This window comes from Choloepus didactylus, chromosome 25, assembly GCF_015220235.1.
Source record: "Choloepus didactylus isolate mChoDid1 chromosome 25, mChoDid1.pri, whole genome shotgun sequence".
NCBI classification, from domain to species: Eukaryota; Metazoa; Chordata; class Mammalia; order Pilosa; family Megalonychidae; genus Choloepus; species Choloepus didactylus.
Window position 1 is genome coordinate 4077120 of NC_051331.1, and position 15772 is coordinate 4092891.

General features: G+C 38.3%; 1 protein-coding gene across 1 annotated transcript; it reads left to right on the forward strand.

The window, feature by feature from the left end:
- Window positions 1-6006: 6006 nt before the first annotated feature.
- Window positions 6007-6837, forward strand: LOC119520223 (olfactory receptor 19-like). Its single transcript, XM_037817918.1, has 2 exons — window positions 6007-6361; window positions 6647-6837. Exons 1-2 carry the CDS (start codon window positions 6007-6009, stop codon window positions 6835-6837), a joined length of 546 nt encoding a protein of 181 aa, XP_037673846.1.
- Window positions 6838-15772: the final 8935 nt, after the last annotated feature.

Here is a 15772-nt window from a genome sequence, read left to right on the forward strand (position 1 = left end):
GATTTCTATCTACAAATTAATTAAGAATACTTGGTTTCCTTATGCAAGATGTTTTACGCCTATGGGTGCAAGACCAGGATACATGTTCTGTGTTATTGGTGGAAAATAAAGAAGATTCTTTGCATTCCTCTCACCAAATATATGCCCTTTCTCTAAATTTTGTCACAAATATTGGAAGCTTTGTCAGTGCACAATCTATATATTGAAACTATCATTGAATTTTTATAGCTTTAATATTTGAAACTCCAAGTAAGTCTCTTGATGAAAGGATGACTTGCTCAAGAGCTTGAAATCATGCCCCAATATTCTCCTCAGAAAGAAGTGTTCTGAATCAGGGCACATGTGATTACTGAACAAAAATGCAAGTCCATTCAACCTCTGCTGTTTAGCACAAATGGGATCTTAAAAGCAGTCTCTTTTTAATATACTTATCTGAAAACAACTGTAATTATACTGTGGTCATGAATGCAGTCTTCAAATATCTGAAGGAGTCCTAAAATAGGGAGAAGCTGATTGTTCTAGTTTGCTAATGCTGCCAGAATGCAAAACACCAGAAATGGATTGGCTTTTATAAAGGGGGTTTATTTGGTTACACAGTTACAGTCTTAAGGCCATAAAGTGTCCATCAACAAAGGGTATCTTTACTGGAGAAAGGCCATTGGCATCAGGAAAGCCTCTATTATCTGGGAAGGCACGTGGCTGGTGTCTGCTTGCTCCTAGGTTGCATTTCAAAATGGTGTTCTCCAAAATGTCTGCATCAGCTTCCAACGGACATCCTCAAAATGTCTCTGTAAGCTGCAGCTAGCTATGAGCTCCTTCTATCTGAGCTTATATAGAGCTCTAGTAAACTAAACAAGGCCCCTGCTGAATGGGTGGGGCCACACTTCCATGGAAACTATCCAAGCAGAGTTATCACCTACAGTTGGGTGGGTCACATCTCCATGGACACTGAACCAATAGGTTCCAACCCAATCCACACTAATACATCTGCCCCCACAAGAAAGCATTAAAGAATATGGCTTTTTCTGGGGGACATAAATATACAAACTGGCACACTGATTATTCTGGCTGTCTTCACTTCTGTTCACATGGATTATTATATCAATTACCTGTGGCTGTGTAACAGACCACCCCCAAAATAAACAGTTAGGTTGATGCTTTTCTTAATGCCTCCATGAATGGTTTGGATTTGTGTTGATCTCTGCAGATTTCCTCATGGGGCTATATTCCACTGTGAATCAGCAGGTAAGCCTCTGCTGATTCAGGCTGGATCCTCTTACATACTTGGGCATTTCTGGATAGAGGCTGGTTTAGAGTAGCATTTCCTGAGACAACTAGTTTCTGGGGTACAAGCCCCCTCATCTTCCAGCAGGTAGCCTGGAATTGTTGAAATGGCAGACTCAAGGTTCCATGAAAGAGCAGCTAAAAACTCCAAGACCTCTTAAGAGACACTGTTATTTCCACCATATTCTCTGAGCTAAAATATTTAAGGCACTTGAATCAAGCCCCAAATCTAAAGTGGTTTAAGATCTCCACCTCTTGAGAGGAGAACATGCAGTGGCCCATTGAATGAAATATGGATTCAGAAAAGGTTGAAAATTAGGGTTATCTTTGCAAAATGTCTACCACAAGTATAAACTACAATTCAGTAAGTTTTACTGGGACCCTTCAAAACCCAAGTCATCAAATTCCACTCCCAGCAGCTGATTGAATTTCTTGGTGAAGAAGGTGAGAGACAAACTATATATTTAATAAGCAGCCATGGACATTCTCTTTCAGAATGTCATGACTCCCATGAATGTAAGTATTACAGCCCTTCCCCTTAGCTCCAGCTCACCATTCTCACTTCAGAAGAAATAACTGTTTTTCTTCCCAGAAATGCAGTAAGTCCATGGACTTCATGTCTGGGTCATTGATTAACAGAACAGAGCTCTTGCTTCATGTATTCTGTATTGATGAAACTAGGTGGGGGGTGGGGGCAGAAGCGCTCTGGAAAGTGGTGTAGAGGGGAGCATGGGTTTACCGATAGTAAATCCAGGAACATTGACATTGGCATGTGATGGGAAGGCTCCCAAATAGAACATTCTACACTTTTATACTTTAGAAGGTTGAGGTTGCTTGAATTATGTACCCCAATTTAATAAGTTCTTAATCTTTTTTCTACGTTCTGGCAGGTGTGAACCCATTTCAAATAGCATCTCTTGAAGAAACTATTTTTAGTTAAGTTGTAACCCAACTGTATTAGACTGGGCCTTCATTTTAGGATTACTGGAATCTTATATAAATTCAGATATAAAGAAAAAGAAACTAGATCCTGGAGTAAGAGAAGCCACAGGGATGAGCCTAAAGCTGAAGCCAGAGTCAATGGAACCCAGAAGAGAAAGGGGAAGGTACCACCATGTTATGTGAAGCAGGTGTATAAGCTAGGGAACCCCAAGATTGCTGGTAGCCAGTACCAGAATTTTTGCAGACTTTGGGAGGATAGTGTTGCCTTACTGATGCCAGATTTTGTACTTCTTCTGGCTTCAAAATCATGAGCCACAAAATTGATGTTTTTAAGTCAAACCATTGTGTGGTTAATCATCATAGCAGGCTGGCAATCTGAGACAGAACCAGGTAGTCTAAAAAGTTCCTGTATTGGACTGTAACCTATATATATATGGGAATGTGTCCTATCATATGCTCAATGAATTTTCAGAAATGAAATAAGCCCTGTAACCAGAAGCCAGGAAAAATGCAGATCATGGCCAGGTTCCAAGAGGATTCTTGGTGCCCAGTTACTGTCCCAACCACAGGGTAATCACTTTGAAGAATTTGTTCCCTCTTTGAAATGTACATGAATGCAATCCTATAATGTATATTCTTATGTGTCCTACTTCCCTTCAACATGTTTGTGAATCTTGTCTTTTTATTTTCTATTATAAATTATGAGCATATGTGATTTTCTAATAACTTATATAACTGACTTCAGATGACATTCCTTTGGCTAAAATATTGCACATGATATATTAAGCAGAATTATGGCTTTCCAATGATGTTTATGTACTAATGTCTGAGCATTAAGTATGTTATTTTACAAGACAAGTGGGAACTAAACAGATGCCATTAATGTTGCTAATCAGCTGACTTTAGATAGGGGGATTAGATTGTACTAATGGGTTGTTTACTCCAAAAATTAAATGTAGAACTACTATATGACTCAGCGATCCCACTTCTAAGTATATACCCATAGAGTTAAAAGCAGGGACTCAAAGATATATTTGCACACTGAAAGTCATAGCAGCATTGTTCACAATTGGCAAAAGATGAAAACAACTCAAGTGTCCAACAACCACAAATGGATAAACAGAATGTGGTGTATACAGACAATGGAATATCATTCAGCCATATAAAGGAAGGAAGTTCTGAAGATGAGCAACAACTTGGATGAACCTCAAGGACATCATGTTGAGAGAAATATACCAGACATAGAAGGATAAATATTGTATGAACTTACTGGTATGAAATAATGGGAATAGGCAAAATGATAAAGTCACAATCTGATATATGGTTTTCCAGAGGATGGGGTATTGTGAGGGAAGAAAAGGGAGTAAAGGCAAAAATGCACAGACATCCTTTGGGGTGATAGGAAATTTTGGCATTGGATGGTAGTGATGGTAGCACAACATTGTGAACATAATTGACAGCCCTGAAATATATAACTGAATGTGGTTAAAATGGGAAATGTTAGTTTGTATGTATGGTACAGGAATATCACTATAAAATAAATTAATAGAACTGAACAATACAAACAGTGAACCCTATGTTAAATCATAGAGTATAGTTAATAGTTCAATTGTAAAAATGTACCTTCATCCATTGTAACAAATGTACCAAACCAATGAAAAATATTAATAATAGGATGGTATATGTGAGTCCAGTCTTTTGGGGATGATTGTATTCTACCCACAAGTTCTCTAATGAATAAAAAGGAATAAATTAATAGAAGAAGAAAAGAAATATCAGTAGAAATTAAGGCTTTTAAAGAATTCTAAAAGAGCTTTTGTGGTTCATTTAATTTTAATATCAGGAACTATGTAGATGAGAAGATTCATTGTAATCTGCCATGTTGCAAAAATTCATCTAGCTCAGTATGCTGGAAGGTCTTCAGTATTTTATAATACCAAAACAAAAAATATCAGTTAGAAAATGGTTTCCATTATGAAACAGAACTGATTCAATATGAGCACTTCCAAGATTATATCTCCAGTCATTTCTATATACCCACAGGGGCTAGAATCTCCCCTAGTTGAGATCCATTGCACTGAGAGATTGAGAACTGGAAACATCTTTAGAATTCCCAACAATGTCCCAGCCCTTACTTGGGTCATAATTTTAATCAGATTCTTACCCATTTGAACCCCAGACATTTCTGCCAATGTACAATTGGGTCCATAATAGTACTGCTCTTATAAAATGGACATTTGTAAGAATTCAATGAGAAAATCCTTATAAATGTGCTAAGCTCAAGTAATGTTGCATAAAGAGATCAAATATGTCTCTTAATTAGCTAATTCCTTTTTCAAAAAGGATCAATGTTACCTCCTAACATTATGGGGAGGACATTTCTAGTTGAATTGGAAAAGACTGTAATTTGGCCAAGGGTTGCACTGCTTATGGTTTCATATCCAAGGAGCATAGTTCCCCATTTTGTTGGAAAGGTGAAAAGAAATGTTCTGCAGAGAACAACAGGGCACATATTCTCAGCTCAAGTCAATGCTTGGAGATCCAAGGGACTAGTGAGGATGGAATCATAATCATATATATGGTGAAAATTTTAGCTCAAAGGATGGGAAAGTACTAGAAAGTTAGAGCTATGAAAGCCAATAGAATCCATGAGAAGAAGGAGTGATAAAGCTGGATTCGTCTGGTGCAACCTGGTCTCTTGGGGATGGAGGGTGAGCAGGAACAATTTCCATTGTCTCCCGACCAGTGTCCCAAAGGAACAGATGGCTCAGGGGTGCAGCAACAAGGAAATGGGCTCATGAGAGACACAGAGAGAAATGTGCTAATGAGGGGCAGAGGGAAATGTGGAAATCAGCAGCTAAAGGAAAGCTGTAAATACCTCTCTGTTGCTGTCCCTCATACTATGCAATGGGACATGGTTTTATCTTTGGGTTCCTATGTCGGGTTGGGGGACTGATATCTTACTCCTTCCTGCTGTCTGGTCTGGAGACAGTGCTTCAGTCTTCATTGCCAACCACCTAGGAGGAATTTGGACTTTCACAAGGAGACCTTCTTTTCAGAGATGCCATCCAGGTGAGCTGGACACACCATAGAGGCTGCAGGAAAGTGTCAGGGAGCACAGACACCAAGAATTTTTTCTGATGCAGTCTGAGGTCAGTGTAGCACAGACCAGAGTCCAGAGATCACCCAGCTCATTTGCTTTCTAGAGTTAATAAAACAGTATATTTAGTTACAATGTACTTAAAATTTGTTTCCACATAATGCACAGATATTTAGTAACCTCTGTGAAACACAGAAGTTAATGAAGCCTGGGTAGGATCTGCTCCTTGCATTTTACAATCTATTGGAGAAGTCAGAGTTCAATGAAATAAGTGCATGTGATGTAATGTTCTCAGATATACATCAGAAAAAGAAAGATATATCAGAGTAATAGATAGTCATGGCATGTGCAAGTATTTACAGAGAATGGTCTGGGACATCCTTTGAATATTACATGAGGTGCAGAACCGGAACTGAGGTGTCTCCATTGGATTGTCGAAACACAGATCAAAACACTATATATAGAAATTAATTTCCTGAATGAAACATGGAAATTATAGCATGCACACTAGACTACCAATGCCTGTGTAGTGTATAAATGAGTCATTTTTTTTATGCCTTTCTGCTTAGCCACATCATCCACATGGAACTGGAGAACAACACTCTAGTTTCAGAATTTCTTCTTTTGGGATTTTCAGAAGCACCAGAATTACAACCCTTCTTCTTTGGCTGTTCCTGATGATGCACCTGGTCACCATCTGTGGGAACCTGTTCATAATCCTGGCCACCATCACTGACTCCCACCTCCACACACCCATGTACTTCCTCCTCTCCAATCTCTCCTTTATAGACATCTGTTTCACATCCACCACCATCCCAAAGTTGCTACTGAACATCCAGATGCAGAGCAAAGTCATTTCCTATGCAGGCTGCCTCAGTCAAATGTCCTTTTTCATACACTTTGCAGCACTGGAGAACTTCCTCCTGACCGTGATGGCCTATGACAGCTTTGTGGCCATCTGTCACCCCCTGCACTACATGGTCATCATGAATCCCCAGCTCTGTGTCCTGTTGGTTTTGGGATCCTGGATTATAAGTGTCTCGTATGCATTTTTACAAATCTCACTTGTGTTGTGGCTGTCCTTGTGTGCACCTTTGGAAATCCCTCACTTTTTCTGTGAGTATAATCAGATGATCCAACTGGCCTGTTCTGACACCTTCCTCAATGACATAGTGATTTATTTTGTAGCTGGGCTGCTGGGTGGAGGGCCATTCACTGGCATCATTTTCTCCTATTCTAAGATTGTTTCCTCCATACAGGAAATCTCATCATCTCTGGGGAAATATAAAGCATTTTCCACCTGTGCATCTCACCTCACAGTTGTCTCTTTATTTTACTGTACCAGCATTGGTGTGTATGTCAGTTCTTTTGTGATGCATAATGCACATGCAAGTGCACCAGCCTCAGTGATGTATGCTGTGTTGACACCCATGTTGAACCCTTTCATCTACAGTTTGAGGAATAAAGACATAAAGGGGGCTCTGAAACACTTCCTTAGTGGAGACTCATAAAATATTATTGGCTGTGGAGCCAAAGAAGTGTGATGACAGGGCTCAGAGCCTCAGAGAGAGAAAGTATGATTCTTTGAAATTTCTGGAACCAGAACATATTGTAAAGTCAGATATGATTTTAAATATGTTAAAGCAAAACTTTGAGTCATGCATGCTAGTACTTAAGAAAGGAATTTAGATGATTCATATCAACAAATTAATTAATAATACTTAGTTTCCACATGCAAGATATTTTACACATATGCATGAAAGACAGGTTCCATGTTCTCTATTATTAATGGAAAATAAATAAGACTCTGTCCATTCCTCTAACCAAAATATATACCCTTTCTCTAAATTTTGACATAAACATTGAAGGTTTTGTTAATAAACCATCTATGGATTGACCCTATCATCTAGTTTTCATAGCCTTAAAGATCAAAACTCTGTATAATCCTCATGATGAAAGGATGACTTATATATGAGCTTGAAATCCTGCCCAATGATTCTCCAGGGAATGGAGTGTTCTGAGATGGGGCAGAGGTGATTCCTGGACAGACATGCATGTCCATTCAACATCTGCTGTTTGCCCCAAATGGAATCTTCAATGCAGTCTCTTTTTCAAAATACATTTTTAAATTGTGAAATTTAACATATATACAGAACAGTGATAACTTTCAAAGTATGATTTAACAAGTAGTTTGAGAGCAAATTTCAAAGTGCTAAGGGTTACAGTTCCACAGTTTCAGTTATTTCCTTATTGAGAAATATAAGCTATATACAGTGCAGACTTTTTAAAATATACTTATCTGAAAACAACTGGAATAACAGTGTGGTCATGAATGCAGTCTACCATGAGTATAAACTACAATTCAGTAAATTTTATTAGGACCCTCAAAACCCAAGACATCCGATTCTACCCCCAGCAGCTGAATGAATTTCTTGGTGTAAGACAAACAATATATTTAATAAGCAGCATGGAAATTCTATTTTGGAATGTCATGACTCCCTTGAATATAAATATTACATCCTTTCCCCTCACCTCCAGCTCAGTTTTTCCTGCCTAAGAAGAAATAACCTTTTTTTTCTTCCCAGATACACAGTGAGTTCAGGGACTTCAGCTCTGGGTCATTGAGTAACAAAACAGTAGAGCTCTTGCTTGGATGTATTTATCTAAAGTAAATCCAGCAGCACAGAGGGTGGTATGTGTTGGGCAAGGCTCCCAAGTAGAAGATTCTACACTTTTTTCTATGGAAGGTTGAGGTTGATTGAATTATGTGCCCCAGGTTAGGCAAGTTATACTGTAATCCACATTCTTGTGGGTGTGAACCCATTGTAAATAGGATCTCTTAAAGATGAAATTTTTAGTTAAGTGGGGACCCAACTGAATGAGATTGAGCCTTAATCCTGATTAGTGGAATCCTATGTAAGCAGAATAAATTCAGTTATAAAGAAAAAGAAACTAGATCCTAGAGTAAGAAAAATCCATGGGGCTGAGCCCAAAACCCAAAGCCCAAAGTCAATGGAACCCAGAAGAGAAAGTGGAAGACACCATCATGATTTGGAAGACAGGTGAAAAAGCCAGGAACCGCCACAAGATCACTGGTAGCCAGTACCAGAATGATAGAGGCTTTTGGGAAACAGTTTTGCCTTGCTGATGCCATAATTTTATACTTTTCCTAGCTTCAAAACCATGAGCCATAATATTTACATTTTTTAGCCAATGCATTGGATGGTTAATTGTCATAGCAGCCTGGTAAACTGAGACAGGGCAGGTAGACTGAAAATATTTCTTTCATTGAACTGCAACTTATATATGAGCAAGTGTCCTATTGTATTCTCAGTAAATTTTCAGAAATGACATAAGCCCTGTAACTAGAAGCCAGGAAAATCATAGAACATGACAAGGTTCCAAAAGGATTCTTGGTGCCCAGTTATGTCCCATCCACAGAGTAACCATCTTGAAGAATTCAAACAACAGAGGTTATTTATGCAGTCTTTGAACTTTATATGAATGCAATCCTATAATATACATTCTTATGTGCCCAACATTTCTGTGAACTGTCCATTTGTGATATGGTCTTTTAAGTTTTCTATTTTAAATTATGAACGTATGTATTTTCCTAATAACTTATATAACCAACTTCTGACTACATTTCTTTGATTACAATAGTGATATGATAGGCAGAATTATGGCCTTTCAACTATGTCTATATACTAATCCTTGGAACATTAAATATGTTTTGTTACATGACAGTGAGGAACTATGCAATAGCACTAATTTTCCTAATCAGCTGACTTTTAGATGGGGGATTATAATGGACTTATAGGCTGTGCAGAAAATTAAGTATAGAGTTACTATAAGTCTCAGCCATCCCACCACTATTCATATACCCACAGAATTGAAAGCAGGGTCTTGAAGAGATATTTGCACACTGATGTTCATAGTGGCATTACTCACAACTTCCAAAAGATGGAAGCCACCCAACTGTCCATTAGCTAATGAATAGTTAAACAAATTGAGATATATGCACATATGTACATATGATGGAATATTATTCAGCCGTACAAAGGAAAGAAGCTCTGAAAATGGATGATGACTTAGATGAAACTTGAGGACTTCATGTGAGGGAAATAAACCAGACATAAAAGGATAAATATAGTTTGAACTTACTGATATGAAATAATTAGAATAAGCCAAATCAGAAATTCAGAATCTGATATATAGAAAACCAGAGGATAGTGTGGGGTTAAGAAACAGGGAGTTAAAGCTAAAATGCATGAATTCCTTGGGAGTGAATGGAAATTTTGATATTGGTTATTGATGATGGAAGCACAACATTGTAAATGTAATTGACAGCATTGAAATATATATCTGAATGTTCTCGAATGGGAAATGCTAGGTTGTAAGTATAGTACAAGAATATAAGTTTATAAATTCAGAGAGCCTGTTGTGGCTCTTTCTCTTGCACGTATGTCAGGGCCAGCATTCCTGTTTAGGTCTGGCCTTGCTGAGGGGCCTGCTCAAGGCTGGTTGTAGGAGCTCCAAACCCTAGGAAGCCACCATCAGCGAAGCTGCCCCTGCAGAGCCGGAACCAAAGCCTGGGTGTCTGCCCCTCACCAGATGCAGAGTGCACCACCCAGTGACAGGTGGGGGGCTTCCATGAGCATGCTTATTGGCATTTGAGAATGGGCAGCAGTCCTGAAGGCGGCACCCACATTCCCAGTGTGGATTCCTGGTGCAGATGGAGCAGAGCAGACTTCTCAAGGAATTATGGTTGGTTGTTTTAACCTGTGTTGTGGCACCTTAGAGGAGTCATGCAAAGAAGCTGTCTTTATTTCACTTGATTGGGAACTCTCCCAAGATAGAGGTGACTGCCTGAGAGGCATTTTTCAAAAATATTTAAAAGCAAATGTATTAGCCACTTCCACCCAAGGCAAGGAATAACAGTTGAGGCAAATTGTAGACACCAAAAAGTCTGGGAAGAAAGTTTAGGTATTTTTAAACTTTGAAGAATAAGAGCTTTTAAAAGCTCCCCACTTAACTACTGTGAGTCTGAAAGGCCGTATGCATGCCCAGAGTGGAGCAATGCTTAGAAAAGACCTGAGAAGGCCCTAAGTCCTCACCTTTGACTGACCATCATCTCTGTGCAAGCAGCAAGTGAAGGCTAAGGTGGGGCTGTAAATTGCCCAGCTAGTATTGAAGGAGTGCCCCAAAACACACAGACCACCCTGGCAAAGACTGGGGTCTTTTATTGTTGTGTGTTGCTGTTTTTTAGTTCCAGAAAATTGCCAAATTTAAGGAAATTGTCAAATCATTAGCTGACCATTAAGCTAACCAAAGACTTTAGTGGCCACACAAATCAAAGAATAGAGACTTTACAATATTAGTTCAGGAAAGTCACTAAACAAACAACAGCCATCACAATGGGTAGCAGCAGCAAACTGAGGAGTGGGAAGACTCTGATTCCAGACTGAATACATTTGTATTATTTGGAAGGTCCAGTTTTCAACAAAGAATTAGAAGGCAGGCAAATGGTCAAGTATGGGCTATGCACTGGAAAAAAATAAAATGGAAACTCAAACTGTGAAATCCCAGGCATCAGAATATGGTATCTCTAGTAGTGAATACTCTACTATTGTAAATCAGTGGAAAGCCAGATAGGGAAATCAGAGAAGTGCTAAGAGAGTGCTCCAGGGAGTTGAAATCACACACCATAGAACTGGTGAAGATGAACAAAGCAATAACAAAAATCATTAATTCACCAAATAAGATCAACAAATTTGAACCAACCAAATGAACAAATCTGAATTTAGAACCAGTGAGGTACCCAATCTGAGAATAAAAAAAGAATGGAGGAAAATGAACAGAGCTTAAGAAACTTGTGGGACACCATCAAGCGTACCAACATATGTACAATAGGGTTACCAGAAGAAGAAGAGAGAAGGAGCAGAGCTGAAAGATTATTTGAAGAAATAATGGTTGAAAATATCCCAAATTTGATGAAAGACGTGAATCTACATATCAAGAAGCTCAATGAGCACCAAATAAGGTAACTCAAAGAGATCCACTCCAAGACATATTATAATCAAACTGCCAAAAGTCAAAGATAAAGAGAGAATTCTGACAGCAGCAAGAGAGAAGCATCTTGTTATGTACAAGGGATCCTCAATAAGATTAACTACTAGTTTCTCACCAGAAACTATGAAGACCAGAAGGCAGTGGAGTGGCATATTCAAAATTTTGAAAGAAAACAACTGTCAACCAAGAATACTACATCCAGCAAAACTCTCCTTCAAAAATGAAGAAGAATTTGACATGTTCCCAGATCAACAAAAATTGAGAGTTTGTTGCTAGTAAACCTGCCCTCCAAAAAATGCTAAAAGAAGTCCTTCAGCCTGAAGTGAGAGGACACTACAGAGTAATTTGAGTCCAAAGAAATAAAATACACTGGTAAAGTTAGCAACATATGTAAATAAAAAAGGTATAAATATATTTCTGGTCAGTACTTCTTTTTTCCTGTATTATTTAAAACATAACTACATAAAATAATAAATCAATGTCAGCAGATATACATCATATAAAGCTGTAATTTGTAACAATAACTGGTGGGTATAGGATTGGATCTATATAGAAGCAGTTTTTACATAAACCGGGAAGGCAGCAGTGGAGGAACTGAGCAATGAAATTATGACCTACAAAGCAGATAACAAATGGCAACATAACTTCTTCCTTGTCAGTAATTATATTAGATGTAAAGTGGTTAGAAGGCAGAGATTGGCAGAACAGATTAAGGAAACCATTGGTCAACTATTGCTGTGTACAAGAGACTCACTTCAGAACCAAAAAGACACAACTGTGATGAAAGTGAAAGAATGAAAAATGATATTCCATGCAAACACTACCAAAAGAGACCTGGAGTGGCCATACTAATATCAAACAAGATAGACCTTAAGGCAAAAATTGCTATCAGAGATAAAGAAAAAAATTATGTATTGATAAAAGTGTCAATCCATCAAGAAGATACAGCAATTATAAAAATGTACCTGCCAGCAGATTCTCAACATATATAAGGCAAAAATGACAAGGTGAGGTGGAAAATAACAGCTGTATTTGGAGACTTCAGCACCCAACTTTCTGTTGGCTAGAACTGGACAAAAGATAAACCAAGTGCATGTGGAACATTCTAGATAGACCATGTTGGGCCACAAAATGTGTCAATACATTTTAAAAGATTGTAGTCATGCAAAATATTATATGTGACCACAATGGAATGAATTTATAAATCAATAGAATGAATATTGACAAATATGTGGAAGTTAAAAAATATATACACTTATGCAGTGCATCAAAGAAGTTAGTAAATGCTTGTAGGTTAATGGAAATGAAAACAAAACATGCAAAAACTAATGGAATGAAGTGAAAATAAGGCTCAAGGAAATGTGTAGCTATGCATACATTAAAGAAGAATGATCTCAAATCAATAACCTGAACTTCCACCATAATGAGCTAGAAGAAGAAGAGCAAATCCAAAGCTAGCCAAAGGAAGGAAATAAAGTTTAGAGTGGAGAAAAGTGAAATGAGAAAACAGAATCAATGAAACCAAAAATTGGTTCTTTGAAAAGATCAACAAAATTGGCAAACTTTTAGCTGGGCTGACCAAGAACAAAAGAACACCAAAATTTCTAAAGTCGGCAATAAACTAGGAACATTACTACCGATATTGGCAGGAATAAAAAAAGAATATAAGAGAATACTATGAACAATTGTAGGCCATCAAATTAGATAAACTAGATGAAATGGGTAAAGTCCTGGAAACAAACTGCTAAACTGACTCAAGAATAATTAGAAAATTTAAATAGGTCTGTAACAGATAATCAAATCCTTCCAACAACAAAAAGGTCCAGGACCAGATGGCTTCTTTGATGAATTTATCATAAAAATCATCAGTTTTCCTCAAACTCTGCAAAAAAAACCAGAAGGCTATGCTTCCTAATTTGTTCTGTAAGGCCCATATTACCCTAATACAAACAACAGCACCAGAAAGGACAAATAGATACCAGTGTCCCTAACAAGTACACATTCGAACATCCTCAACAAAATGCCAGGAAACTAATCCAGCAGCATATTAAAAGGATTATTATACACCATGACTAAATAATTGCAATCTGAAATATATGCCCAGGAGAATTGAAAAAAAAGTTGTGCACAAATGTTTATAGAAGCAATTTTCACAGTAGCCATAAAGTGGAAAAAATATCCATTAACTAATGAAGGGATAAAAAAATATGGCATATATGTACAAAGGGATATTATTCTGTCATAAATAGGAATGATTAACTGATGCTTGCTACAACTTGGTACCTTGGAGACATCATGTTTTGTGAAAGAAACTAGCTACAAGGGTCCACACATTGTAGGATTCCATTTAAATGACCTGCCCAGATAAGGCAAATCCGTAGTCACTTAAAGCAGATTAGTATGTGTCACGGTCTGGGAAAGGGGTAATGGGGCGTGAATGTTGATGGGTATGGGATTCCTTTATGGAGTAATGAAAATGTTCTGTAATTAGATGGTGATGGTTGCACAACATTGAGAATGTGCTGGAAGTCACTGAATTGTACACTTCAAAATAGTTAAAATGGTGAATTTTATGTTAAGTGAATTTTACCTCAATAAAAAGAAATTATTTTTTTCTCAAAAAAATTCATAGAACCACATAACGCAAACAGTGAATTCTAAGTTGAATCGTGGACTATAATTAATAGTACAATCATAAACATGTGCTTTCATCTATTGTAACAAATGTACTGCACTGATGAAAAGTTTTAATAATAGGATGTTATATCGGAATCCATCTTTTAGGAATGATTTCTCTGTAACCCCACAAGTCCTCTAATGAATAAAAAAGAATAAAAGAAATATCAGTAGTGACTAGGGCTTTTAAAGAATTATGAGAACATTTATGGTTTGTATAATTTTAAAATTAGGAAATGTGTAGATTAGAAAATTCATTGTGTTCTGCTATGTTGGAAAAATTCACATACCTCCATATACTGGAAGCTCTTTAGCATTTTATAACACCAAAGTAAAAAAATCAATTAGAAAATGATTTCTGTATTGAAACACAACAGATTGGAGTTGAGCACTTCCCAAAACAATATCCCCAGGCATTGCCATATGGCCCCAGGGGGCTAGAATCATCCCTGATTGAGATCCACTGGCTGAGAGAGAGAACTGGAAACATCTTTAGAGTTTCCAACAATGTTCCAGCCCTTACTTGGGTCATAACTTTACTTAGATAATTAAACCTTTGAACCCCAGCTATTTCTGTAAATGTAGAAATGGACCCATAATAGTACAGTCTTTTAGAATGATTTTTATAAGAATTCAATGAAAAAATCCCTATAAATATACTAAACCAAGGTGTGGGAAACTGAGTCTTCCATGTTGCCTGAGGCATATCTAGCGTGGTGGCTTAGAACGCTGAGCCACAGGCATGCATAGAATGCCATGCAGGGGGAGAGGCGGGGCAAGATGGCAGACTGGTGAGCTGTAAGTTTTAGTTACTCCTCCAGGAAAGTAGGTAAAAAGCCAGGAACTGCGTGGACTGGACACCACAGAGCAATCTGTCTTTGGGCATACTTCATACAACACTCATGAAAACGTGGAACTGCTGAGATCGGTGAAATCTGTAAGTTTTTGCGGCCAGGGGACCCGCACCCCTCCCTGCCAGGCTCAGTCCCGGGGGAGGAGGGGCTGTCAGCTCCGGGAAGGAGAAGGGAGAACTGCAGTGGCTACTCTTATCGGAAACTCATTCTACTGATTCAAACTCCAACCATAGATAGACTGAGACCAGACACCAGAGACTCTGAGAGCAGCCAGCCCAGCAGAGAGGAGACAGGCATAGAAAAAAAACAAGACGAAAAACTCCAAAATAAAAGCAGAGGATTTTTGGAGTTCTGGTGAACACAGAAAGGGGAAGGGCGGAGCTCAGACCTTGAGGTGCATATGCAAATCCCAAAGCAAAGCTGATCTCTCTGCCCTGTGGACCTTTCCTTAATGGCCCTGGTTGCTTTGTCTATTAGCATTTCAATAACCCATTAGATCCCGGAGGAGGGCCGTTTTTTTTGTTTTTGTTTTTTTTTTTAAATCCTTTTTTCTTTTTCTAAAACAATTACTCTAAGAAGCCCAATACAGAAAGCTTCAAAGACTTGCAATTTGGGCACGTCAAGTCAAGAGCAGAACTAAGAGAGCTCTGAGACAAAAGGCAATAATCCAGTGGCTGAGAAAATTCACTAAACAACACAACTTCCCAAGAAAAGGGGGGTGTCCGCTCACAGCCACCATCCTGGTGGACAGGAAACACTCCTGCCCATCGCCAGCCCCATAGCCCAGAGCTGCCCCAGACAACCCAGTGTGACGGAAGTGCTTCAAATAACAGGCACACACCAC